Consider the following 26,946-nt stretch of genomic DNA (forward strand, 5'->3'; position numbering starts at 1 on the left):
AACAAAGGAAATGTCATAGCAATGCAAATACAATCAAGTACGAAACACCGTAACTGCATACAAAGCATCGGCTGTATTCAAGGTACATCCTCAATAATTTAGGAACTTAGCTTAAGTGTCAAGTAACAGATCTATAACTGGGCCACAGTTTCGGATTTACTCTACTGAGGTGAGCTGCCTTGTTCAATACTGCAGTCTTTATTTGCATTCTGAATGATTAATTTCCTGCTCTAATGGGGTCAGTCCTGCCACCACAGAGTATCCTCAGCCCTACTCAGGAGACTGTCACATCACGGAGACTGGTATGTTGGTAGCAGAAAGCAATTTTTAATAGGCGTCCTTTAAAACAAATTAATGCACTTCAATTCTTTTTGGATCATGAGTTCTCGTCACAAGGGAAATAAACAAAACAACAGGCAGTTAATACTTGGGAGGTTTTCACTGAAGAAATTGTCCTGAACAGCTGCCAATTTATGGTCTTTGTAACATTATGTGAACAGAGTCAGAATATAACCTTTACTGATGGAAGAGCTAATGCTTGTAATTTTCCCCTCAGAATTTTTGTTCCTTAATTATCAAAATATGAAATAAATTAAATTCACAATGGAATAAAACATTTGATTACAATCGCTTCCTAACAGGAGATCAGTTTGCATACATAATATATCAAGGTTTAGGTTAACATCAAAACACCACAAAAATATAAATTTATTGATATATATTAGCTTTCAGTAAGTGCTCTCATTCCCCACCTGCTTCCAGTATTTCATAGTACTGCTGTTCATTGAACACCAGCCACAAGTTGAGAAAATTGTTACTAATCAACTGCAGATGATGATGACATGCTGGATGTCATTCTGGTTGGTCTCACATTTTGAAAATATTGATTCTACCCCAGCCTCCCCCTCCCAATTCAGAAGCCTCAGATTTATTTTCCTCCAAATTAAAGGCACACACATTCTAAAGTAAATAAAAAGACTCTTTTTCCCAGAAGATTCTTGAACAAAATCATCTGGTTTATGGATTTGTGCTTTCCAGTGAAATTAATGGGAAAAAATGTCTCACTGAAATTTATGGTAACTGGATTAAGTCAGGTCTTGCTATACATATCAACCTCATACAGAGAAGAAAGCATATCCGTATAACTAAATCTTTATAAATGTGTAACAAGCAATGTTTCTTTGCAGATACAGGGTATGCACCAAACTGCTTGACCAACACAGTTGAGCTTTCAGTTCTTGTTATATCCAAAAGGTCAGCTAAAAAGAAAAAGAAAACCCGAAACCTATAACTGAACTGCTCTGAGACCACTCTACGCCTCCATTAGGAGCTACAGTTAGATAACTAGAAACTATCTATAGTTAGATAGCTAGAAACTATCACCTTTCCCTAATGTACGAGATAGCAAAAATAGGGGAAAGTATCTGAGGGAGAAAATTTTATCCCTTTAATAAATGCAAGGGATTTAATCAAAGAGCCTCAGACTGTATTGCCTTATTTGTACATCCTTACAGAAAAGTGGTGGGAGGGAAGGAATCATTACAAGTAACATACAAAAGTTTGTTGAATGGTGAGAAGGCTAAAAGTCTTCCAAGGTTCCCAATGCAAAGCACAACTGCTTGGAATCACAAACATGCATAGAAGAGCAGATTTCACCTTGGGCAACACCACAAAGCATTAAGGGGAGTTTTGACAGCACATCTTTCATTGCATATGGTCTTTCACTTAGCAGGTAATCCAAGAGGTAACTTCAGCTTTTTTCCTGAAGACAAACACCACGCAGCCTGGCTTAGGCTAGGGACACAGCCCTTACAGGGCCTTTTGTCAGATCACTCGGCTACCACACACAGACACGCTTCTCTCCAGGCACAGGGATGGACTGTCTTCTCCTATAGCAAATGGGATGCCAACGCTTTTCAAAATAGACAGCAATTGTAAAAGTAAGGTCATTAACATTTAATAATAAGGCCAGAGAGCGGAGCAGAAGCCAGGAGTTCTAAATCCTTTCCAATGTGCCGCATTTCATTCTTTAATGAATTCTTCATCGAGACAGGAAGCATACACATTAGAGCATTTCTTGAAATATTTCTCTCGTTTGATCCTGCTACCCTCCTAACCACGTTCTCTGATCTGCACCCAGAGTCTTCGCTCTCTTTAAATGCTTCCTCGACATCTTTCTCCAATAAAAGACAGGAGGAAATCCAGAGTCTTATTTCCAATTCAAAATGGGTTGCATGGTGCGGATCACACCGTTCTCTGCCTTTCTCCCTACATCTATAGGATGGAAAACTGTTTATTATCGAAGGGTACTATGAGATCTTATTTCTTGGGGGGGATTTTTTTAAAACATTTTTACAACATTCGTTCTTTCTTCTCAGTGAGACTTCATACCACTTCATTGAGGCTGCTGCATTCAAACAGAAAACAATTAACAAGGTCAGGCTGAAAGCTCAGGAAAGCTGTACTTAGACATCATTTGCTATTGTAACTTACTATCAGAAAAAAAGTGAAAGCCTTTTTTTTTTTTTAAAAGTGAACCACTTAATGTCTCTGTGTCACCAAATGCAGAATGTGGGCATTCCCCTTTGTTGGATACTATGATATAATAAAATACAGAATCATGACAACTTCATCACAGAGTTAGACAAGAAAGGAAGGCAGATCTTGGATTACAGAAATACGAATTGCCTTTCAAAAAAACCCAGAAATTTCTTTAATAAAGCACAGATTTCTCTTATCAATGTATTTCCATGATGTCCAGCTTTGCTGTTTTACCCAGTACAACAACAGTCCCTTTTAAGCTGCTTGTTTGGCAATGGCTCTGGGACATGAATGAAGTTTGTGCATACAAAGGTACACAATGGGAATAGCAATGGAGAGTCCTGTCTTACAAGCTTTGAAATAGCGACATTGCAGTTGAAGCAATACCAAGGTGACCTTGTCCTGCTGCGTAACTTTTCCCTTGTTAAGGATCTGAGGAAATACTACTTTTACCAACTCAGGAATATTGAATTCTCTTGGCTGTGTCGATCTTACTTTCCTACTGCATCGTAACTTACTTCACAAGCTGTAGATCCACCATATGCATGACACAGTATCACCGCAAGCCCACCATGTTCTTACAGTCTTTACTGCAAATACTTTGATGACCACCCTCAGAAGCACGACTCGCAGCCAGACGGATCTCTGGGCCAAACCAATACTGCCATTCTTTCGATAACTTCTGCCTTGGATGGTGGTTTAGGCTCAGAAACAACGCTCACCTTTTATTTGCTGCTGACAATGCACAGAATTGCATGATCCAGAGTTAGCTTCTGTGTCTGTGGATGAATCATCCTCATCAATGTTGATCTCTTCAGTGATAATTTCTGGGCCCAGTTTTGCCATATAAAGCATACTAATTCTTTTCAAGGTCTTATTTTCCTTGTTCAGCTGAAAGTTGAGAAGCACAAACAGTAAGAAGCTAGTTAGTCTGTCTTTAAGCTGCTGTGCAAGAAAAAAAAGTTAACTGTATTTTTTTTCTCCTTGTCATTAAAAGATCTATCAAACAAAGAGACAAAGTAACACTAGATTAAATGCTCCATTCAACTTTAAAATGGTCTGAAGATGGGAAGCTTATCCTCTTTCTCCTCTGAGGAGGCTTGAATTCATCATGATGGTTCATCCATGCCCTTCTTTCCTCTCTGGTACTTCTGACTAATAAATACCCCATGTAGGTTCAAATCAAATCAAATCAAATCAGCTATCAAGCTTACTTAACGCTATGCATTCTTTGCAATAGCTGCTTCAGCTGCTTACCCTTAAGCATGTACCAGCATCAACAGGAGCCCTAACTGAATGACCTGAAGAAGGGCTTGTGCTCTTGAAAGCTTGTCTGGTTTTGCCAACTATATCAGTCAGTCAAATAAAAACTCTTACCTCCTCCTATGCCCTCATTTTGCTTATAGACTACAAACACCACAACTACTATACTCCCAGTCACAGCAGAATTACCTCAAAATGTTTTTGAACTGTTTTCAATTTGAACTATTTTCAATTCTCAGAAATTATTACTGCAGAGTCACTATATGTAAGATGAAAGCCGTATCAGAAACCAGTTCTTTATGGGTCAAACCACACGTCAAAAACCACTCTGGGTTGGATGCTTAAACACATGCCTGGTTGGTGGATGATACAGAAGAGGTTCTGTAAGGCATCTCCATCTTGACCAAGGCGCCAGGAAAAACTGAACAACAGAGATTGCTGCAAATGTTTCACTCTCACCACTTCTTTCACTGTTCTGCATCTTGACAGCCCAAGCCAGCAGCTCTCAGCAAGCTCAGCACAGTCTCAGGGACATTCAGGCATACGTTGGGGTGACTGCCCACCCACCAGCCCAGGACTCCCTGCATTCAGGTCTAAGAACAAGGCTCAATGTTCTACTAATGAGGTACAACATGTTGAAGTCAACATGCACTTCAGAAGTCAAATATTTACCTTGAAATAAAACGATACTGAACACTTAGGCTGACCCTGAAGTTTTACCAATGCAACCATCTTTGATCTCCCTTTTCCTCAGCCCTTCAATTACAGGAGATTTACTCAAGAACTTCTTCATCTCATTCCCAAAGAGTGAAACTGAGCAAGTGGAAAGGGTGGTGTAAGGAATCTTATTTAGTCAGCTCACAGCAACAAACAAATCGCTTTGGCAGAGCAGCCCCATGGGGTAAAGCTAGTCTTTGAACTGCCCCTGTACATGCATTACAGGAGAAGTGCACAGAAGAAGAAAAGTTGCATAAATACATTCATTTTCTTACTTATATGCTGATTGTCTATCTCATGAATTCTAATATAGTGTCATTATGCAAACAATTAAGTAAATACCTCCAGAAAGTACATTGCTAATGCATCTAAATTAAAGTGATTTCTTGCTGGTGTGATTTTTACCATATCTAAGAATGTACTGTGGGCAGGGGATGGGGAGGGAAAAGGAAAAAAAGAAAGAAAGAAAAAAAAAAGGCAGCCAGCATTGCTAATGAAATTTGGTTCAAAATTGCTGTAATCCATTTTCTGATGAAGTGGCTCAGATGCATTTTACACAACCAAAAATATATAACAGAGAGATAAAAACATTCTTTAATAATAATGCACTTCTGATGAGATGGAATATAGAAAATTACACACTTGCTAAATTCATCAGACTAGACGCAATCAACAGAGCAGAGGAGGTCACCTTTCCCCTGCCCTAGCTTTGCTTTCATAAACAATCACCTGAAATGTAATGCAGTGGTTGACTTTTTCCATTTGATTTAGACACTGAAATGCTCATTATTGTTTTATATCTCACACAGGACAGTTCTAAAACTTGTTTTCCATTTAACCTAAAGGCATATAAAAACTAGATATCAAGATGCTGGTCTACAACTTACTGTTCCAAAACAGAAACTAAATTAAAACGGGTATTTTTTTATTTAAAAAGAAGGAATTGTATTTTGCATCTTGCATAGGGCTTATGGTTTTTGCCACTTCAAAACAATTTCACAGATCCACAAGATTATAAGAAAACATATCTGGGACATGTATATAATCTCAAGTTAAAGAAATAAAGATAAAAAGGAAATAGGATGAAACAGAATCATCATAATTCTTCTCACCTTAGAAGCCAAAGCCTCAGCACTTTCACGACACGTCTTCTCAATTTCAAGATGGTTCTGAATACAGTTTACTTCCTCAATAACCATGTGAGAGACTAGGGGAAGAGTTTAAAAATTAGTCAGTATTTTCCTGCATTTGACACATGCATCCCATGATCAGAAATACTACATCTTTCTCTGTTAACTTTCTATGCAAGCATTTCAAATACAGGCAAGTACCTACTTAGATAACCTACATGGATAGGAACTGTTTTGAACATTGAATATCTGGTTCATTGCCCTAAGCAACTCTCTCAAGCTACATCTGCAGCATTGGAGGGGGAACCGGAGAATTGAGCATAAACTTGTGGAAGTAGAGGGCCAGCAGGAGCCTCTCTGACCATCGTCCTTCACCACCTTTACTTCATTAACACTTGAGGAATCAGAGTCAGACAACTAGGACCGTCCCTTCAGACTGCCATCATAATCCTCTTCAAAATTTGTCATGGACGCCATTTTCAGAAGATTGGAACCTTGCTATTTTTAAGCAGCAAGACTGACTCGGGCATCTTAAAGTGATTTTTACCTTCCAGTCTTCAGGTTTATATGGTATTTCAAATGTCATCACACTTGCTAAACGCACTGTACAAGCAGAGCTGCACGATGGACATACAGCACAGGCTGGGGGCAAGTTTACTAGGAAATAGAGAAAGCAATGAAGTGCCCAAAGCCTCCATATTTGTAGTGCCTCCTACAGCACATACTCCACTGAAGTCAAATCATGAGCACAGCATAGTCCCTTCTTCAGGCTCTGGCCCACCAGCTTTGACGCTAGCTGCAGCAGCTGGGATACACCCCGATGGATGCAGTCCTGATGGAAACCCAACACTGCTTGCACTGCCCCACTTCTGACAACCTCAGATGAACAACCCACGTTCTGTATTACTATATGGCTGCAATGTCCAAGCTGTTTCTTATTTGAAGTCCCTCTGTGCTTGAGCGTGTCCTAAAATAAGTACTGCGGACTCACGCCCTGCCTTCACAGTCCTACACAGATTCTGACACCAGCACGCACACAGAATCACAGAATGGCAGGGGTTGGAAGGGACCTCTGTTGGTCATCTGGTCCAACCCCCTGCCAAAGCAGGGTCACCCAGAGCAGGCTGCACAGGACCTTGTCCAGGCGGGTCTTGAATATCTCCAGAGAAGGAGACTCCACAACCTCCCTGCGCAGCCTGTTCCAGGGCTCCATCACATGTGGACACACAATCTTCCGTGAGCCCAGGGCTGAGAGTGCATCTGAAAGACATGACTGTGCTACTGTCTTCGGTGCCACAGCTGGAAGAGCAAGAGACACCTCTGTCGTTTGCACTTACAGGACCCCTATTGCTGCAGTGGGTACACATCACTATGTCAAAGATACACAATATTCCTACAGTGACCAAAAAGTTATGGAACAAATCTTATTTTGTAACATAGGATACCAGTGTGAATTAGAGGACTTTTAAAAGCACAGGTGAGTTTTGGCTTGCAATTCCTCTCAACTGCCAGCAGTACACAGGTACTTAACTAGTGCTGAAAGTCAACTTCCAAGTGACAAGATTCAAGTCGGTCAGGGGATCTGGAGCAAAGTAGAAAACCCAACAACAGCTTCCCGTTTCTCAGGTTAGCACCTTGCTCAATGACACTCCTTCTCCTTGGCTCCTTGCACCCTCATTGATCCCAAGTAGCAGCCTGGTCCCTAATTCTGCAAGTCACTTCCTGGCACAGATACCTTTTCAGCCCAGTGTCAGGACTGCAATGTGCAGAAAGGACTATTCACAGCTGAACTATACTCTGGAACAGGAACAAGGCTGCAATAACATAATGTAAATATGAAGGACTTTTTCTAGTATCTTCTTTCATTTTCATGAAGATAAGCTTTAAAAACTAGTGATTTTGTACCCTCTTCCAAGACTTTTGCCTAAATACTGAAGAGAGATAGTTAAGTCCTCTTTGATATCCAGAGGTCATCTTAATGACTACAAAACAAGACTTTAGGCTAGGAAAAAGCAGGCTGTTAACAAGTGTTATTTACACACCTTTATTGATACTTAGTCAATATTAACTGATGACATTTTCATTAATAACATAGGAAACCAGCAATATATTGGAGTTTGATGCAGGCAAGAAACAAGTCCTACAAAATATATGTGCAGCCAAAAAAAAAGATCAGGGCAGAGTATTGGGAAATCTTCCAAAAACTCTATTCACATGAAGTCTTCTAACAGCAGAGCAACGACACATCTTTCGTTGGTTGTCTTTTTATTTCTGTTTTTTCTGGCTTTGGAGAAATTATCTGCTCCAAGTGTGCCATACCAGCCGCTACATTTAATTTGAGAGGAAAAGCTCCAGGTAGTACATGTCCATATCTCTCCCGGTTTTATTCTACTTAGTTCTGGAAATCCTGAGTCAAATGCTTTGGGCAGGATGAGGAAGCAGTGGAGATAGGGAGCTGCTCCCATTTTACAGACAGGAATCTAATGGCCTCAAGCAAAGCTAAAGTTAGGAAACAAGGATTGGGCTCACATGGCAGAACTAGGGATTACTCTTGGTTCATTTAAACTTAATTAACCTGCAATTATGATTAACTCAGGGGAAAAAAATCTTTCCAAATTAAATACAAAAATATATTATTTCCTAAGTCTGTCCAAAGTTCTTATTATGTCAATATTAAAATTCATAAAGCAGCACTAAGTGGCCTGAAACATCTCTAACCTTGACAGTTTTTTTCAGGGGTAATAATAATCCGCAGCAAATGCAGGCCAACCAAAAACCACTTAACTAATTAGTAGTTGCAGTCACCGAGAAAACATGAATCAACACTGTTATTACAAGTGGCACATTTGAGTGGCATCTAATTATGACTTGATGAGCACGATACTTGCATTATCAACATTACTACTGCATCCCATCAGGGACTAAAAGCCGCTGATGGCATTGACTGCGAGAAACTCCCACTCAATGGTACTGCAGCACCCAACAATCTCCTTGGCAGGGGCACCCTCGCTAAATGACATGTTAAGCGTAATTACTGGTAGACATTGTAAATAAACAGGATTGGAAGTGAAAATTGTACCAAGTGCATAAGACACAATCTGACACATTGGAAGTGGCAGCCTTAATTGAGAGTTTCTTTGACTGCTCAAGATCATTTCAACTGCATTTCTCGGAGGACAGTGATTATAACTGTGGAGACAGACGGCATAATGGTATCAGCACTGCTGACAGAGCAGTGAATTAAATTGTATCTGCTGTTGTGTGAAAGCCTTGATGAGAGGTACAGATCCTTAGTGGTCTTATCATTATAACACAATGGTCATGTTGTCATCAACCTTGCTGGCTCCAATTGAAAAGAAATGATTGTGTGTTGAAGCTTTCCCCCCCACCACCACCTTCTATCTCTTGTGCTCAATAGAACCAATTTTCAGAGAGCTATGAAATCACGCAATAGGGCCTAAAATGCAGCTGCTTGGCATACAAACGGGGCCCCATTAAACTGGAATCACACACAATATGTGTTTATGCCAGGAGAACAAATAGAAGCTGAGTACAGGCCAAGTTTATTCACAGACACAAAGCCGATGTAGCTCTTCATCAATATAATTGCCTTTTATATTGTCGTTTAAATAATGGGCTCTATTATTGCCTTAAAATCCTAATATTCCTGGCATTTTATCACTATGTTTACAAGGTATGTCCTTTAAAAATGTGAAAGGAAGATAAAAGAAACCTATAAAATTTTACAACATCAAATATTACTTCAAATTTTAAGTCTTAACTGCTTGACATTTTCTGCCACACTCTGGTATTCCTCGTATCATAACAAAAACAAAACAGACTGCAGTTTTTTCCACAGGAATTAGACTTCTTAGAGAACATTCTTGCCTCACAGAACATCTATCTAAGATCATTTAAGGCAGTAGATGATTCCTGTTGATTTTAGATTATTTTCCATAATTCTATCATGTGAACAAATATAAAATAGAAGTCAGCAAACTCCTCTATTAACACAGTCACAGAAAAGTACAGACCACGTGATTTCCTTCTCCTGCATTAACTTCGTCCACATTTCTGATGCTTCGTTGTGCAGTTCACCGTACTGGCACAAACCAGACGTAACAGACCACAATCCTACTGTAATTGTCTCTTCTAAGGAGCTATTCCACTAGGATACTTCCATCCCCATTAGATGTGCTTTGTTGCTTCCAGACACCATACAGTTTCAATAGAACCATTACCATAAAAGTGTAAAACTGAATATTGACATTCTCGCAGCTCAGACAAGACATAACTTGTCCTAAAAATTATCAAGAGACAGCAGCTCATCCTAAAAACCTTTATTCATGTGCCTATGCTTAAAGTAATGTTACTCTTTCATCATGAAACAATTGCCGTTATTATTATTATTCTCAGTCTCAGCAATAGGGTCAAACTGCACTCAATCCAAGCATGTATCATTCCAAAAGTCACTCGCAGAATCCAGGTGAGATAAAGCCACGTTTGTACCACTGTATTTTCACCCCTTTGCACCTTAAGAATGGCTACCTGCGCCAGACTGTATAAATGCTGTGGCAGCAGTTAGTCCGGCAGAGGTCAAAGTATCACTGGATTAACTCCTTAACACAAGGCTTTGAAGGAGAAATGGCAAGTGGACCTGAATCTCAGCACTCACACTGCTGTAGAGTATGCAGAGTGGTGTTCGTAACTCTCTATACCAGTGAATTCCCATTGACATTGTCAACTTACTTTTCTGAAACTCCTCCAGTTTTTTGACAGCCTCATCTCGTTCTTGCTTGATTTTGTCACACTGTAGAAGAGAAAATTGAAATGAAACACTGATCCCAGTTATTTAATTAGCTGTCAGTCACATGTAAAATCAACAAAGATCAATTGCCGGCGCAATAACGTACTGAAGCCTATCAAAGCATCATTTCTTTTTGCTCTCAGTCATGCAAGATCAAAGGAAACTACGCATAAAAAATTCATTTCCCAGAGTATTCCCTAACCAAACTGGCAAGTTGTAGTTGATTTTGGGTTCCAATTCAGAGCTACTCTGAAAATATTTTCGAAGAGCCACATTATCCAAAACAGATACAGTCGTCCATGTTCCACACAACAGTAAAAGCAATACTTTACATGTCAAGAATATGCTTGAAGTCTAGCTTGTTTAACACAAATAGACTTGGAAGAGAGGCCTACATTTCTATACCTACCATGGACAAGGAAAGCCTCAAAGCCAATGAACAGGGACGTGCTGTTCAGTTTCACAACATCACGAGCAAAGCTTCGGCCTCGAAGAGGGGAGGACACTCATTTTCATACTTTGAGGATTTCCCATCACCCCATTTTATTGATTTTGGGGTTAATGCTAATACTACTCAGGGCTGCAATCACTGATCTTATGATGGAAGGGTGTCTTTAAAGAGAAAGTATAAAACAGACATTAAATAAGCAACTGAAAGAACTCAAAGGAATGAGTAAACTTCACAAGAGACACGGTCAGTGATTAACCACGCTGTGAAAAACACATGACCGGGGTCAGGGGGGAAGTATGACTGGCACACAACGAGCCTTGCACACACGGCGTACCAGACATCCTTCCTCACATGCGGCTGTGCACATTCACAGTAATAAATCAACGTAAGACGATGAGTTATATTCTGGAAGAGATCTGTGTGACTGAGCTCCTTACAGCGTAACTGCAACTACAAGGATACCGGTCATTGGAACGGAACTGGGAAAAAAAGCCTGAAATGATTTTGCTCGATTTTCAGTTTTTCCACATGAGGACCCACTTTGAGTTAGCTGGGAAAAGAGCCTGCTGTTAAGTAACAAGAAGGGGGAGAGCCAAATTCAAAAGCAGCCAAATTCAAGAAACCCCTTCTATCAGCTCCAGAGGACCTTGGATGAATCCCAAAGCAGGATCTGCTCCTGGGCAAGGAGAGGATGCCATTGGTGTCGCCTCAGGGCAGACTCCACAGCTTCGGAAGCTGCTGCCAATGGCTGGCTGTGGGAGCGAAAGCAGCAGCACTCAACAAGCAACCTCTCTTCTCGTGGCACTGGGGTGATGAGGCAAGGGACAGCAGCTGAGTAGGGGGGACAGGTCAGTCACCAGCTGCTGTAAAGGTCTGTGAAACAAGGAAGAGCTGCAGAAGGAGCAAGATGTGCTGAGCAAGCGGCGCCAGACAAGGACTCACCGTTTCACCTGGCCCTGTCAACAAAGAAGCTGTTTAGAGCATCTTGCACATGAGAAGTGGGGAAGGGAAATTTGTGCATGAATCTTGCTGCTTGCTGCCTTCCCTCTCAGTTTCCACAGCAAAAATTTGCCTTACCTTATCAGCAGAAGTGCAGTCTAAGAACAGAAGGCAGTAAAAGAAGCAGAAAGAAAGAACTTCTGATTGCTCCTGCAGAGCAGAGCTCCGCTGCAAAAGGAGGGTCAATGTGAGCTGCTGCCTGTCCGTATTTCACAAGAGAGACACTGTAACCACACTGGCATACCTCACCCACGGATTTTTCTGCACGCTGCAAGCTTTCAGCCCACTGCATATTAAGTGAGCAAGCGCTCTTAATGCTCAGTTTAAAAACCAGGAAGATTAGCGTTTTAAGGATCTTATCTGTTGCCTGTGGAAATCAACAAGATATTTTCCTACTGCTGGAAACCTTGATGCAGACGATGCGGTACACCCCCTATCCCAATGATCGGAAAAACTCCTTTTGAAACCCTCCAGCAACATGCTGTAAGGCGTAACAGCCTTCCCTGTGCAGCGAAAGGGGAAGTTAAATGACCTATTCCACTTCACCTTGAGTGCTATTTGCAGAGAGCGCTCCATTTGGACCACGGCAAGCTGACTATTCTCCTGATAGCTACACACGTTTCTCCACACAATCAGGGTCTGTAGGTTCGGGTCTCTGCAGAGCAATTCCTGCTCCCAGTTGCAGCTTTCTGAATATTTTCCTTTTGCTGCTACTGTGCTTCAGAATGAAAGACGAGGAAGAAAAGGAGAGCAGGAGATTGTTGCCCTTGCTGAAATGATCAATGGGAAGCACTTTGCATTTTGTTTTGCAATCAGACCCGTGCAAGCAGCGCTGTTACACGGCCTACCAAAAAAAAAAAATCTAGTTTATCTTCAACTTAGATTAGAATTAGAAAAAGTTGCGATTGTCTTTAACTACTTGTACTGGTTCAAATTGGAAAGTTATGCAAACAAAATATTCCTATAAAGTAACTGTGATAATAAAAAACATTGTCACCCCTTAAAATAAATTGACCTTACCTTTAAAACAGGAAAGTTTAAAAATATCAACATTTAGAAGCGTTAGATTTTTGCCTTCTAGGCACACAAGATACATGGCAATACTTTCATTTCTAGTGTGGAAAACTGATATGCTGACTACTTACAAGTAAATCATGTGCATGTCAAAGATCAGTGTTCAAACCAAATACTGCGTATATAGCAAGGTGAATAGCAGTACATGAACTTGGCCAGTACTTGGAGCTAGGCAGGTAGTATCTCCAGGATACTGGATCGTACCAGGATAGCACCATGCTGTCATGGGAAGCTGACGCTACTACGTGATGTTGAGAAGTCGATGCTCACAACCACCTGGATGCCTGTGGATACACAGGACTCCGCACACCCGCTCCCACCAGCCTCATAACTCTCCGCCACTAATTCCAAGGAGGCCTGGATTTCTTGTCTATTCTCTTCCAATAGGCTTCTTTTTTGCCAACTATTTTGCACATAAGCTCCTACTGACTTCAGTAAAGGGCCTTCAAAGGGCAAACACAAGAAGGAGATTGTTCAGTCCAGATATTAAGATGCGAGAAGTTCACGTAGCAGCCATATAGTCAATTAAGCCATTGCTAAGCAACACAAGATACATTCTTTCCCATTTACACAGATTGTGAAATTTATGTAGATTTAATGCGTGTTCTAAAATTATGAGTTTGGTACAGTGCTCAAAAGTATCCTATGGCATTTGTTATACTCACAGAAAGACTGAGCATGTCATCAAGGCAGAATCCCTTCCCCGTTCCCATGTGGTGACAAAACATACAATCCACTCTATACATGGGCTTTAACAAAGCAAACACCATGAATGATGTATCAGAGATACAGTATTACACCTACTGTTTTGGAAAGCTGTCTTGTTTTTTTTTTCCCCTACTGGCAGCATGACAAAACACTGTCAAAACCAGTGTTCAGAGTCATTTCTGTCTGATTAGCACGTAGTCAAATATTTATTCATGATCTGACTCCGAATACGTCAGAACTGCATATTAAGTTATCTACATTTGTGTGCAACTGACCATTAGTTATCTATTTTTTGGGGTCCGGTATGCATCATTAGTTGGCTACTTCAATTAAAAGTATGACCTGAGAGAAGTAATCTGCCAAAGCCATTTTTGCTCCAGTTTTCGAAAGTATCTAAAATATAATGAAAAATATGTCTGGACCAATTTTGTCACAGACCCCACCAGACATCCCCAAGTTGGCAGTTTAGCAAAGCAGTGAGGAACAGACACTGCAGATCGAAGATCTTCTATTTTGCTCCTGAATTTTCATGGTTATTAGCATCCTTTTAAGCAACAGTGCTTTGAACAAAGAAACCTACGTAAAAGTCAATTTACTTTCTAATCGTAAAAAAAAATACAGAACAAAGAGCATACATTTTCAAAAATTAAAATTACATCTTATTTTAAGTTAGCTGCCTGTTATGCACCAAGGTCCATGTTTCTAATATAAACTAGGATCACTTCTCCATGACACAGCTCGTCTTTCAGAGCCATACAAGTGTACTGGTGACTTAGAAAAAAACTGCACTGAGTGCTTCAAAAGCACACACACACAGACTGCTATCTAACTCCTGTGGGGTACTTTCCACAAACAAGCTCCAAATCTTTTTCTAAAGAAATAAATTCTCTCTTCTGTTCCTCCTGTCAGTGCAATTCTGTGACCACAATTGATACAGAGGAAGCCGTTTGCTCACGCTCATACTGACAGGCAGCGGCAGAAACTGGAACAGAAATCACCCACAACTTCCCAGACCTACAGGCAGAGAGAGCCTGTGCTATACCTCCTCCTGTACCAGGCTTGATCCTGCAAAGCATAAACTAAGATACAAAGTTAGAGAGACGCTAACGAGCTTTCAGGATTACCCAGCCCTGCAATAACATGAGGAATAATTTCTTCCAGTACTGGCACCGTGTGCAAACATAACCATGAACTCCATATCACTAAATTCCTTTTTTGTAGAAGAAATTAACTTTGGGCCTTACACTTAACCACTTGAGTCCAAACACTTTAACAATTAAGCAGGACTGCTTACACAAGCACACCAATTTGCAGCGTGGAGGCACTTGGATGGAGAATACTTGCGTAACAACTGAAAATCCTCCAATCCTCCAACCCTGAAAACGTGCTTAACTAATTTGTCCAACTGGGGATGTAATCCCCACGTGCTCAGGGTTGGAGGATTTTCAGTTGTTACACAAGTATTCTGAAAAACATCATACCAGCCTTCAGAAGAAACATACAGGAGTGGCTAGAGATATGCAGTTATAGGAAAGAAGTCTTGTGAGAGAGAGGGGCAAGGAAGAAAGACAAGCAGAATCACAGAATCACAAAATCACAGAATAGTAGGGGTTGGAAGGGACCTCTGTGGGTCATCTAGTCCAACCCTCCTGCTGAAGCAGGGTCACCTACAGCAGGCTGCACAGGACCTTGTCCAGGCGGGTCTTGAATATCTCCAGAGAAGGGGACTCCACAACCTCCCTGGGCAGCCTGTTCCAGTGCTCCGTCACCCTCAGAGGGAAGAAGTTCTTCCTCATGTTCAGACGGAACTTCCTGTGCCTCAGTTTGTGCCCACTGCCCCTTGTCCTGTTGCTGGGCACCACTGAAAAGAGCTTGGCCCCATCCTCCTGACACCCACCCTTCAGGTATTTGTAAGCATTTATAAGGTCCCCTCGCAGCCTTCTCTTCTCCAGGCTGAACAAGCCCAGTTCCCTCAGCCTCTCCTCGTAGGGGAGATGTTCCAGTCCCCTCGTCATCCTCGTAGCCCTCCGCTGGACTCTCTCCAGTAGCTCTTCATCTTTCTTGAACTGGGGAGCCCAGAACTGGACACAGTACTCTAGATGAGGCCTCACCAGGGCAGTGTAGAGGGGAAGGAGAACCTCCCTCGTCCTGCTGGCCACACTCTTCCTGATGCACCCCAGGATCCCATTGGCTTTCTTGGCAGCCAGGGCACACTGCTGGCTCATGGTTAACCTGTCGTCCACCAGGACGCCCAGGTCCCTCTCCGCAGAGCTGCTCTCCAGCAGGTCCACCCCAAGCCTGTACTGGTGCATGAGGTTGTTCCTCCCCAGGTGCAGGACCCTGCATCTGGCTTTGTTGAACCTCATCAGGTTCCTCTCTGCCCAGCTTTCCAGCCTATCCAGGTCACGCTGAATGGCAGCACAGCCTTCTGGTGTGTCTACCACACCTCCCAGTTTGGTGTCATCAGGAAACTTGCTGAGGGTACATTCTAACTCTTCATCCAGGTCGTTGATGAAGAAGTTAAACAAGACTGGGCCCAGTACTGACCCCTGGGGGACACCACTTGTTACCAGCCTCCAACTAGACTCAGCGCCGCTGATGACAACCCTCTGAGTTCTGCCATTCAGCCAGTTCTCTATCCACTTCACCGACCACTCATCCAGCCCACACTTCCTCAGCTTCGCTAGGAGGATATCATGGGAGACTGTGTCGAAAGCCTTGCTGAAGTCAAGGTAGACAACATCCATGGTTCTCCCTTCGTCTACCCAGCCAGTCATGGCTGCAATGTTCTTTGCATGAATGCAAAGAACAACCTCAGAACATCTCATTTAACCTCGATTTTGGCAACGAAAAATCTTCATTGGAATTGCCTTTGAAGAAAAAAAAATTCTAAATAAAACTGTAGCTCAAGAAAAGACTCCTCACTCATCACCCACCCCAGGCCAACCCAAGCAAAGCTTTGTTGAAGAAACACCAAAGCTAGCAGGACTTGGGTTCAGGGCAAAGCTGGGGAGCCCATTTTTCATGCAGTGGACAGTCCTGGTGCGGGACACCTCACACCTGATGGAAGCCAACAATTAGCACAGGCTTGGAGCGGACAGGACAAATTAAAGGAACAGAGCTGTGGAGAACAGAACACACCGAAACCCTGTGCAGCTGAGGAAGTCCCCAGGCTGCAAGTGGTCTGGAGGCTAGAGGAGTGCTCTGTGGAGGTGTTACACATGCTTTTACACTCCTCTCTGCTGCTGTCAGAGACAGGATACTGGACTAGACAGACACTTGGTCTAACTCCGTCTCATTCTCCTTTTCTTCTGAGCACTAGAGAGATGAACAGCTGTAGCCTTCCAAACAGCAAAAACAGAGGACAGATTTCCCAGGATATCTGAGACTCTGCTGTAGGACAGCAGAAGGGGTATGCAGCAACAAGCACAGTAAAACAGACAAGGAGGTCAGTAGGTAGGAGGGAGTGAAGCACAACACGCTGAGCTCAGTGGAAATACACATAATCATTGCTGAAGCATAATGTGGAGATAAGCTTCAAGTTTTCTTTAATAATGAGAAAGCAGCGAAGGACAAGGTCTTCCCAATACAGCCTTGAATTGCAACATTTATAACAACTGGAATAAAAGTGACCCTTCAGAAATGACTTCACCAGAAGTTAAATTAAACCTACACGCTTCGGCAGCTAACAGGTATTTGAACACTAACATGTTTCTTGCATCTTCAGCTCACTAAAACTGGAGAAAGAACTTTTTGTTTACAATACAGTGTAGCACTGACTTCTCTGCCTTCCTCACTCTCTAGAACCGATAAGAGGCTTTTACTGGCCACAGTTTCTTTTGCAGATATCTGCTAAAAACCTTTCGCACATTGACATGGATTTATGCAACACAACACTGCCATCAAATCTCTTCGAGTGCTCTGCTCCCACTGGCTTCCTCATAGAAAGCAAGTGTGTTGAATGAACAAGAGCCCTGGCTGGAAAGAGACACCTTACTGAATGTGCTTAATTTTACTACTAGAAATACAGTTCATCATAACGGTCATTCCCTACTCCAGTATCTCTGAACATTGAAGAGTGAAGCCTGCAATAATGCATAAAGTTCAGCCCATACATTCAAAGCTTCTTTTCAAGTTAGACAGGCACACAGGTTTCACAGAAGGATGTGTGATACGCTACGAATCCGTTTTATACTACAGTACCATTCTTCAAGTTGAGATAAGACATCTTGTTATTCTATTAAAAATTGGGTTGGGTTTCTTTTTGGGGAGGGGTGGGGGGGTGGGGTGTAGACTTTAAATACCTTCAGAAATCATACTCCTATATTCTGAATTTTCAGAAGGGCTGTGTGAGTGGAGTTGTTCTATTTTCTTTTCAGTAAGTCCCACTGTGCCAATCAAGTTGTAATACAACAAGGTTTAGATCCAAGAGAAACAAGTTTTCCTAAGAATATCCAAACAATTTGAGTTGGTGTATGCTCACACTGTAATCATAGGCGAACAATCTGTAGCAGCAATCATTTAAAAAAATAAATATATATATATTTATAGCAACTTCTCTGAAGAGGGACAGCTAGAATAGCTGCTGGAAGTTGCATTCATTGCACCTTAATACATATAGGTACAAGTAATTACTTGTAAGTAATCAGCTGAGCTTATAAAAGGAGACAATAACCTGCCATAGCCAATAAGGTGTTCTGATACTTAGCATTTTAGTATTAAAGAAATAATCAATAGATACAAACCTCCTCTTTCGTTTTCTTGTTTTCCGCTCTAAGCTCTTCATATTCGCCAATGGCTACACAAAAAAAAAAAAAAAAAAAAAAAGTTAACATTGCAACACCTCCTTTATCCAGATTAACTCTCCATTTCATTTGTTTTAAAGCTATTCTGGCTAGCTACACAGACTTTTAAATAACATGGGTCATAAACCTCATTAATAGCCTATGGATGAACTGGATTTCCTTCTAGAATTGAAGTAATTGGAAAGTGTCTGAAAAAGATGGTGGCTCCCAAAACAATCAATTTTTGATCAATGGAAAGTTAAACAATCTTATTGATTGAGTTCAAAAATTACAAGGTGAATGTACTGGCTTGCAGTCACCATTTTAAACCCACACTGGCTCAGGTTACAGATCAATGCTAGAAAGCACGGTTAATGCAACATTGTTACATATATGTACCTCCAGAGCAGCTGAGCACTTTTATTTATTTATTTACATTTTCTTCCACCAAGAGTCCTATGAGAGATTTTTTTTCTTTAAACTCCATAGTGGAGACATGAAAAGACTGTATGATTAACCCAAGATCACGCAAGAACTCAGCTGCAGGGATCAGCAGGGAAGGGATCAACCTCCAGGATGCTGGAGGTCCGCTGTTTCAAACCAGTAAATAATATGCAGAAACAATTGATCAGCTACCAATTAAGCTTCCAGTTTACTGTGTATTTTTGTATGCCCTTCTTAAACTTTTTATTTTACTGCCTTACAGACGTGCCATTGTTGCCCCAGCTTCCCAATCCTATTGTTCTTCCAGTGTGTCCCATATGGACTGTTTGGCCTTCGAGACCATAGAAATTTTACTGTCACTAGAAACAAGCTGAATACACTTCCAAACCCTAAAGAAACAAACCTTGCTAGAAAGGAACATTTCTCAGTCTTTAAGATGCATACTGCAAGAATAAAATGAGAGGGCTGTTGACATTACTCTACATCTTATTGCAGCCCCTTGGTATCTCCTCAGATATTTTCTTGTACCTAACAAAAGCTACACTAGCATACAGGTGTTATTTCAAGCCAGCGTAAGGAAAACTGGATAAACGGTATGAATATATAGTTTTCAGCTGATGATAGCAGGTATGTTGGAGTTTCATCTTATACTTAACATGTCTTACCCTACATCTGTAGACATGAACACATAGAGTCTGGTAGATCAACCACCTGAAAACCTACTAGCCCCTTCTCGCTTTAGAAAGTTAAACCTTCTCAAACAAGAAGCTCTTACAAATAAAGTTACACTTTATACTGTTGTGAAGTCCCTCTGCTTTCCCCTGCCCAATGTTTCAAAATCTGTTGAAATAAAACTAACTCAGCTCACTCCTGAGGGCTAAATCCATGGCATCACTGTTCTGCTTGCCTTCAGCACGCCTATTACTCTCAACAGCAGCACAGAAATACCTCAGATGTAAAACACTCAAATTATCCTAATTCCTCTTTTCTCCAAGTTCACTTCATTTTAGAGATGCAGGACTGAGGTACATGAAGCCTGGGCTACAGACAGCAATGTTAGCTCCTGGGCTACCAACTCAAAACTCTGCTCCTTGTGTGCCCTGACCATCAGCGGGGAAATGGCAAGACCCCGCTGACCGTATTAACTACCAAGGGAAATGGAGGAACGCTAGAAATCTCTTAGCTAGAATCTCAGCTCTGCTGTGACCAGCAAGTGTTGAAGAATTTCCAGGGCTCTCAAAGGAAAAAAAGTTAAATAAAACCACTGAAAACAAAGTCACAGTCCACATACAAACTCCCAGGAAATCTGGTTACTTAAATAGATTGAAAAATCCTTGTTGCTGCTTATCCAAATAAAAAGGTGTATCTAAAGAGCAGAACGAACAAAACCAGGTTTCTTAAACATGTGCCCTGCATTCGCACGCCAGTAAAACCAAGGTCTCCCATCCACTCCTTTACTTTGTCCCCACTGCTCCTTCCGTACTCCCGAGACCTCTACCCATCTCCCATACTCAAGAAGCAGAATAAACAGAGGTAAGTGAACTGCTGATGCAGTTGCTTTAAGAAAGAGCAGCTGAAGTGAAACAACTCATTTCCTACACAGCCATGCAAAAGCTATGCCTCTTGATCACTGTTTCGCTTCTAAGCCATTTCCCCATTCTCTTTAAGGAAACAAGGGAAGATATTTCTAGCACCCAGATACAAGAAAAGAAATGAAAACTGTATCGACAAATGCAATTCAAGCCTCTGCATATTCGAAAACTGCTAGTGTTTGCTCACCTTTAATGCAAACTCATACTTGCTATTCAATACATTATAAATGACTGAAAAATGTAAATATAGATTTGCCCCACCCTTGACAGCTCTCCTCACATGCTCCGTGAACCAAGAACTCTGAATCATGCGCCCTTAAGGCATGGATACAAGTTACCAAAAAACACGTGAACTTACACAACACTCCAGCAGTCCCCAGTAAGGGCTCACCTGTGTGAGACTGGGAATTCTACTGCCTGTTCAGGGTAGCCCTCCCCTCTTCTACTGTGGATGGTAATCCACAGCACATTCCTTTGGAAAGCAAACACAAAGTCATAAGCTACTTTACGCTGCACTCACAGGGCAACTTTCTTCAGTGCCTTTTTACCGTGCTCACCTCCTTACTGTCACTGCAAAACTATTAGCTCTTCCTTGAACACAGCTAATGCATGGTAAGGATCTGATATCTTAAAATAAGATTGTTCTTTGTGGATGGCAACCTCTAGATGATGTTCCCCCACAGATCCCATCATTTGGATTTTCGGGTATGGGTTTATTAAACACTCAAACTAATCAAAAACCTACTGGTTTTATCAGGCTTGGAAACAGAAATAATAATTAAAAAATGATGACACATTTTCTGCTGTATATCAGATTCTCCGCAAAGGCAGAAGATGAAAGTTGGTGGATATTTTCTTTCTTTGAACATTGGAGGGGTTAGTGGGAAGTTTTTACACAAAGTTTTTCAAGTGTTTTATGTACAATAAAGTGTTGAGACCATGTAAAAAATAAGTTAAGAGTCTACATAACCTTCATTGAAGCACTAAATGGCATAAATGTGACAATGACCTGTTTGCTCTAAAACTACCCCAGAACAACTAATACCAGCAGCACTAGGCAACACTTTACATGTTCCAAACCTCATACAGGTTATTTAGCCTTAAAAACCTCTTTGGTAGATCAGGAGATACCATTATCACTCATTAACAGATTGACAAGCAATAAATCCTGTTGTACAAGGACTTCCCTAAACCTTCTCTGAGACAGGACTGCTTTTTCTCCCTAACCTACGAAGACGCCCACACAATCTACATGACAATGGCACCTGAGCATCTCAAAACTTCTTACATCTCACTTTGACTCATTCAGATTATGTTATATATAATTTACCTTGGAACAAAGAGATCTCTTTCCAATAAATTAGTGGTGAATGAAACAAGTGAAGATGCTCTACTAAAGGTGCCACTGAAATTCCAGAACTATACACCATTTTCTCAAAGAGTCAATACTGCAGCATATATTGATAGTAAAATGCTTATGCTGTACTCATTAGCCTCCAGTGAATCCTGAAGAACTCTAATAAATAGGTATCAGAGAACTCTTGAGATACTGCCTCTGTCTGATGCTAACTTAAGTTTATCCCTAACAGAATTGTTCCTGATACACAGCAGTGCTACATAAACAATTTACCAGGATACAAATCACATTTCTTTGCTTCAGGCTATCTTCACGCAGTATGAGGGCAACACTACAAATTTACTTCAAGACTCAGGAGACAAAAAAGCTGGAAAAAGGAGAAACGAACAGAATATTTTGGGCTATAGCTCTTAACCCACCCAAAACACATTCCCAGCCAGTCCTGCTCTTCTTGAGAAACAGTGAAACCACAAAACCAACACAAGAGAATGCAGCGTGCTCCTTCCTAACAGGACCACGCTCATTTCACCCACTACTCACTCCACAGCTCAGCTGGCCAGAAGGGACGGTCCTGTCAACACGTATCAATGTGCTTGCAATAAATTAAGCAGGTAACTTTGTATAGAGAAGCGCCTTTAATTATATCTTAGTCTTTGGATTTTTAGTTGCTAACCTGTGTCTCCTGAATCTGGATTTGCTAACAGAAAATATGTATTATCTAAATTAGATGTTTTATATATTAGACAATTATGGCTAAAAAGCACTTATGAGTAAAACGAGGTCATAAGTATAAAAGTATATAATGGCTATAATTCATAACGAACAACAGAAAAGACACCTTCATTTACACAGAGTGAGGTGGTGAGACTCTTCCTACTCTTTTTGTTAAAAATATATCAACCCTTTTTCTAAAGCTGTATATTAAAAAATAAAAATTAAAACAAACAACCTTAAAAAGGCTACATGCATATACTTTAGCATTTACGTTGCAAACCAGGGTGGTCTTCAAGTAGACTGAGAGCCCTTCCATGCTAAATCAACAAGTAATGCCACTTCAGCGTTTCAACCCTACTTATTCAATCAAAAAGTAAGTAGAGCTGTCAAAGGAAGCAAGTGTCATTCCACTATTTGTTCTTCCAGACTATGGACCAGGCATGTCTTTACTGGTACAGGCAGGAGAAAGAGCTCTACAGTGCAAGAAGTCTTTAGCTCTGAATGAAACAAGCTAACCTAATGAAGTAATTTTTTGTTGGTAGAAGTAAATTAACACCTGGCTTTTTGCAGGTTCAGATACATCCTCAGTGAGAGAATTAGCCCTGACAGCAGCACCACACCAGAAGCCTTAACAGGACTGCTGCCACCACCCTGCTCATCCCAGCGTCGCTGGAACAGGAAAAGTCAGGCCAAGCCTGTTGTACAACCCATCTCTCAAACAGCAACGGTCTCCCTACAAGCACAGCATGCACAAGACCTGCAAATTGCTGTCAAGAGTATAAACAACAGACAAAATGGCTCTGTTATTCTCTTGTTCCCCATTTTAAGCCCAAAGATCCCTTTTGTTAAACCCAGGCACTCTCTGTTTCAACGGGATGTGGTGTGGCACTGGCAGCCCCAGCCATGTGCAAACCACTTCGAACTGATGCCTGGGCAGCATTTTTCACATCTCCTGGGCCTCCATGAAAGAGAGACGGAGCTGAGGAACAAGCGCTTACAGGCTTGTGTAAAGGTGAATGTATGTGATGGCATTATACCCGTTACTCTATAATGACTCCAAATCTTGAGTCAGAATACATAAACCTATGATTAGACCTAAAGCTTACATGGCCAATCAAGCTTTGGGTGGCATATCAGTTGCACTAGCTGATACCCACAAGATTCAATTACCAAACAGTTCTTAAAAAAACAAACAAATAAAAATCGTGTGTGAGTATACAAAGGTAAGCCTTAAGCATGAACACTGTAAGTCAGTTCCTGCATCTGTGTTCCCACATGCTTTGATTTTACGCAAATCTGTAAAAGTGCGTACAAAGATTTTTTTTTAATGAGACCCCAATCTTGCACCCTGCAGTCTTACAGCTTCCTGGGCACTGGACAGGGAAATGAAACACACCACTGCTTGCTAAAGCCCAACCACTAAGCTTACACCAAAAGATTTGCCTTCGCAAGTTTCTGAAAAACAGATATGGTTCAACACAAGACACTGAAGTGGGAAACACTTTTAAACTCTAAGAAATGAAGAAAACATTCAAGCAGGATGGGTTCTGCTGGGGAATGATGTCTGCTGAGTATGAACACCCACATACATGGGGAAAAAAAAAATCTATACTGCAGATGACTACAGAGGGGAACACGGCAGCCAACAAGATATCCTACCCTAAACAAAGAAATTCCTCTGGCCATTAAAACTACCCCTCTGCCACAACAAAGAATAAATTTGTCAAACCACATTAAGAGCTGGTCAATAGCATATACTTAAACAGTACTATCCTGAGATACTGCTGTCAGATTGGCAGTCTGTTCCTTAGAAAATACATGGTATTCCCTTATTCAAAGTTTCTGGAATTTTTCTTTTTTTTTTTTTTTTAAGAGATCAAATAGATCTTGAAAAAAAAATTTAATCATACAGAGCCACAATGCTTGGGACTAGAGGCCGGAAATCATCACACTTCATCAGATTCAGCCAACAAACACAGAGCAAGATAAGACCTTTAAAAACTGGTGCAGAAAATCCAGGCAATATAAACATGTTTAGTATATGTGTACTTAACAGTAGCTGTTAAGCCCAGTAATTTAGCAAAATGACCAGAAATGTGACTATGACAGTGACAGCTGAAGTGTAATTTTACCTAGTTTATAACTCCAGATGTTTTGGTTGCTGACTCCTGTTTTCAGCTGAACAAAGATGTGACCACAGCGGAAGATGATTCTGTCTTTGAGGGCAAAGTACTAGCAGTGTCAATAAAACCAAAGGCAAACAAGGCAATCTTCCAGGCAGGTAACCAACGGCTGGTACAATGCAGCTGTTAGTCAGCTTGCTATGGTTCCCCAGGTTCTACTGCCAACCATTACTAACACAAGGTTTTGCCCACTTGATGTAGTTTTGTTTCAATTTTAAGTCTCACTCACAGGAATTATAAGGGTCAGTTGAACAGAAACATGCACTGCTGGCAACATCACTTAGAGCACAGTTAGATAATACTAATATTTATAGCGGATCTGCTTTATCTAACCAAGCCACCTCAGAAAGCTATTCATAGGATTAAAACTCAAATACTATTAAGACCTAAACATCATCAATACAGAGATCATGTTTCTTCATGATGCTCACCTTAAACTTGGTAATGGAGCAAGCTAAAGAATGATCAGTATCAGGTATCTGAGTCTAACACACAGGACTTGGAAAATTCAGCAGGGGTGAAAGATAAGCATATCCTGCACACAGACAGCTTCAGTGTCCTTGTCGCTGTTCCGAGCTCTGCCAAACAGCCAAGTGAATTTGCCCAGACACCAGTCAGCATCACAGCTGCCATCGAGAATTGAGCAGGCAGCTATGAAACACCTGCCTCAGGTTCAATCCACCGACCTTGCTTAGGGAGAGTACCAGCAGTAGCTGAAACGTGACAGCAATCAGTCATGCACGCTGCCGATTGCCTTCCCCTCTACCTCTCGCATCAGTTCTCAGCCAGTTTAGTTACCTGGTGCCAGACAAGTTTCTCAAGACTAGAAAAACACACCCTGAAAGAGAAACCAAACAAGGGCTACTGAATGAACATTCTCTGAAATCCCTTCAAAACAGAGAGCGTTTTTCAGAAATCTGACTACAGACCTGAACGTGACAGTAATCTGAAGCCATATGCCACTTTGAATGCAGTAAAGACAGGGCTCCTGAGAAGTATGTACGCTCATTACCCCCAATATTCATAGACAGTAGACCCTTCCATCAGCTGCGTTTACTTCCAAAGTAATACTGTTTATCTACACTCAGAAGCAGTAATGAAGAAATTCTCCTTCTGTTTAACAGAGCATCCTAAAATTGCTTGAGGAAAGATGTTAATATCTCCAATAATCTTGTTTTCTCATAAATAAGAATGGAGGGCAACCTATATACTCCAACTTACAATACAGAAAGAGGAAGCAAATTTACCTACGTACAGTAACAATATTTAGGTCATTTCTGTTAGGATAATTTTATGCATCTCATTACCCTCTCAGCACTTCAACTCTTTACTTTGGGCTCCTCAGACTTGTCAGTTAACATCATTTAACTACGGTGTGCTACCATAATTTTGCATTGTTTTAGATGAAAAACAGCACATAGAAGAGTATTTTCAAAAGTTTTCCACTGGGTAGCTTTTCGCCCACAAAAAACAACTTTCTCACCAGTCACACAATCACAAAAATATTTGTTAGCCTCACAACAAGATACTACAACTCCTACGTCCGGGGACAAACCTCCACCAAGAACAGTGCCTTACAGGACAGGGTCTGCTGAGTATAGTTTCTATTTCAACAGCCTAAGTGGATCTGGGACAGCCCATCCGCAAGTTACAGCATCTTTCCCTGGAACTAATCCTGCACTCCCGTAAACTTTCATCAGGCACTGAAGGACACTCCAGCCTACTGGAGAAAATGACTTTCAGACATCGGAACTGAAGCCCCAATCTAACCAATTCCAAGAGGCTAGGATTTCTCTAAAGAATAACCCAAATTTGCGTTTTCTGCAACTGATTATTGATGTTTTAGCAACTGTCCTTTCGGCACAGACAAATCCTCTGGAGCCAACAGTACTGGGGAGAAAGCAGTCAGTCAGCAAAAAGACAGATTTTTAGCCTTGTTCCTTGGTCCCGTACTATCAAAACACACAGCTATCAGATTGTCCTGAATATCACAGCCACTGAAATACGTGTAAGTCCGAATCTACCCAGTGCAGCTGGTAATCATGCATTTACTATACTAAGTGTATGGGAACAACCAAAAAAAGTGCCAAAGCAGGTCATAAATAGTGCATAAATACCCAACTGAAATCTGGTTAAGAAAAGCATCTGGTATACAGCAAAGCTGACTGAGTACATTTATGGT

At 41.2% G+C, this 26,946-nt stretch overlaps 1 protein-coding gene across 2 annotated transcripts in view; it reads right to left on the bottom strand.

Annotated features, from left to right (window-relative positions):
- SHTN1 (shootin 1) overlaps window positions 1-26,946 on the bottom strand; it is a 66,724-nt gene that overhangs the window by 38,386 nt on the left and 1,392 nt on the right. For both annotated transcript variants that reach the window (XM_075423814.1, XM_075423815.1), the window contains exons 2-5: window positions 18,436-18,488; window positions 10,401-10,461; window positions 5,634-5,728; window positions 3,264-3,432 (exon numbers count right to left, since the gene is read on the bottom strand). In XM_075423814.1, the coding sequence (XP_075279929.1) occupies window positions 3,264-3,432; window positions 5,634-5,728; window positions 10,401-10,461; window positions 18,436-18,488 (378 nt within the window). The remainder of the gene's footprint in view (window positions 1-3,263; window positions 3,433-5,633; window positions 5,729-10,400; window positions 10,462-18,435; window positions 18,489-26,946) is intronic.

This window comes from Opisthocomus hoazin, chromosome 6 (genome assembly GCF_030867145.1).
Source record: "Opisthocomus hoazin isolate bOpiHoa1 chromosome 6, bOpiHoa1.hap1, whole genome shotgun sequence".
Lineage (NCBI taxonomy): Eukaryota > Metazoa > Chordata > Aves > Opisthocomiformes > Opisthocomidae > Opisthocomus > Opisthocomus hoazin.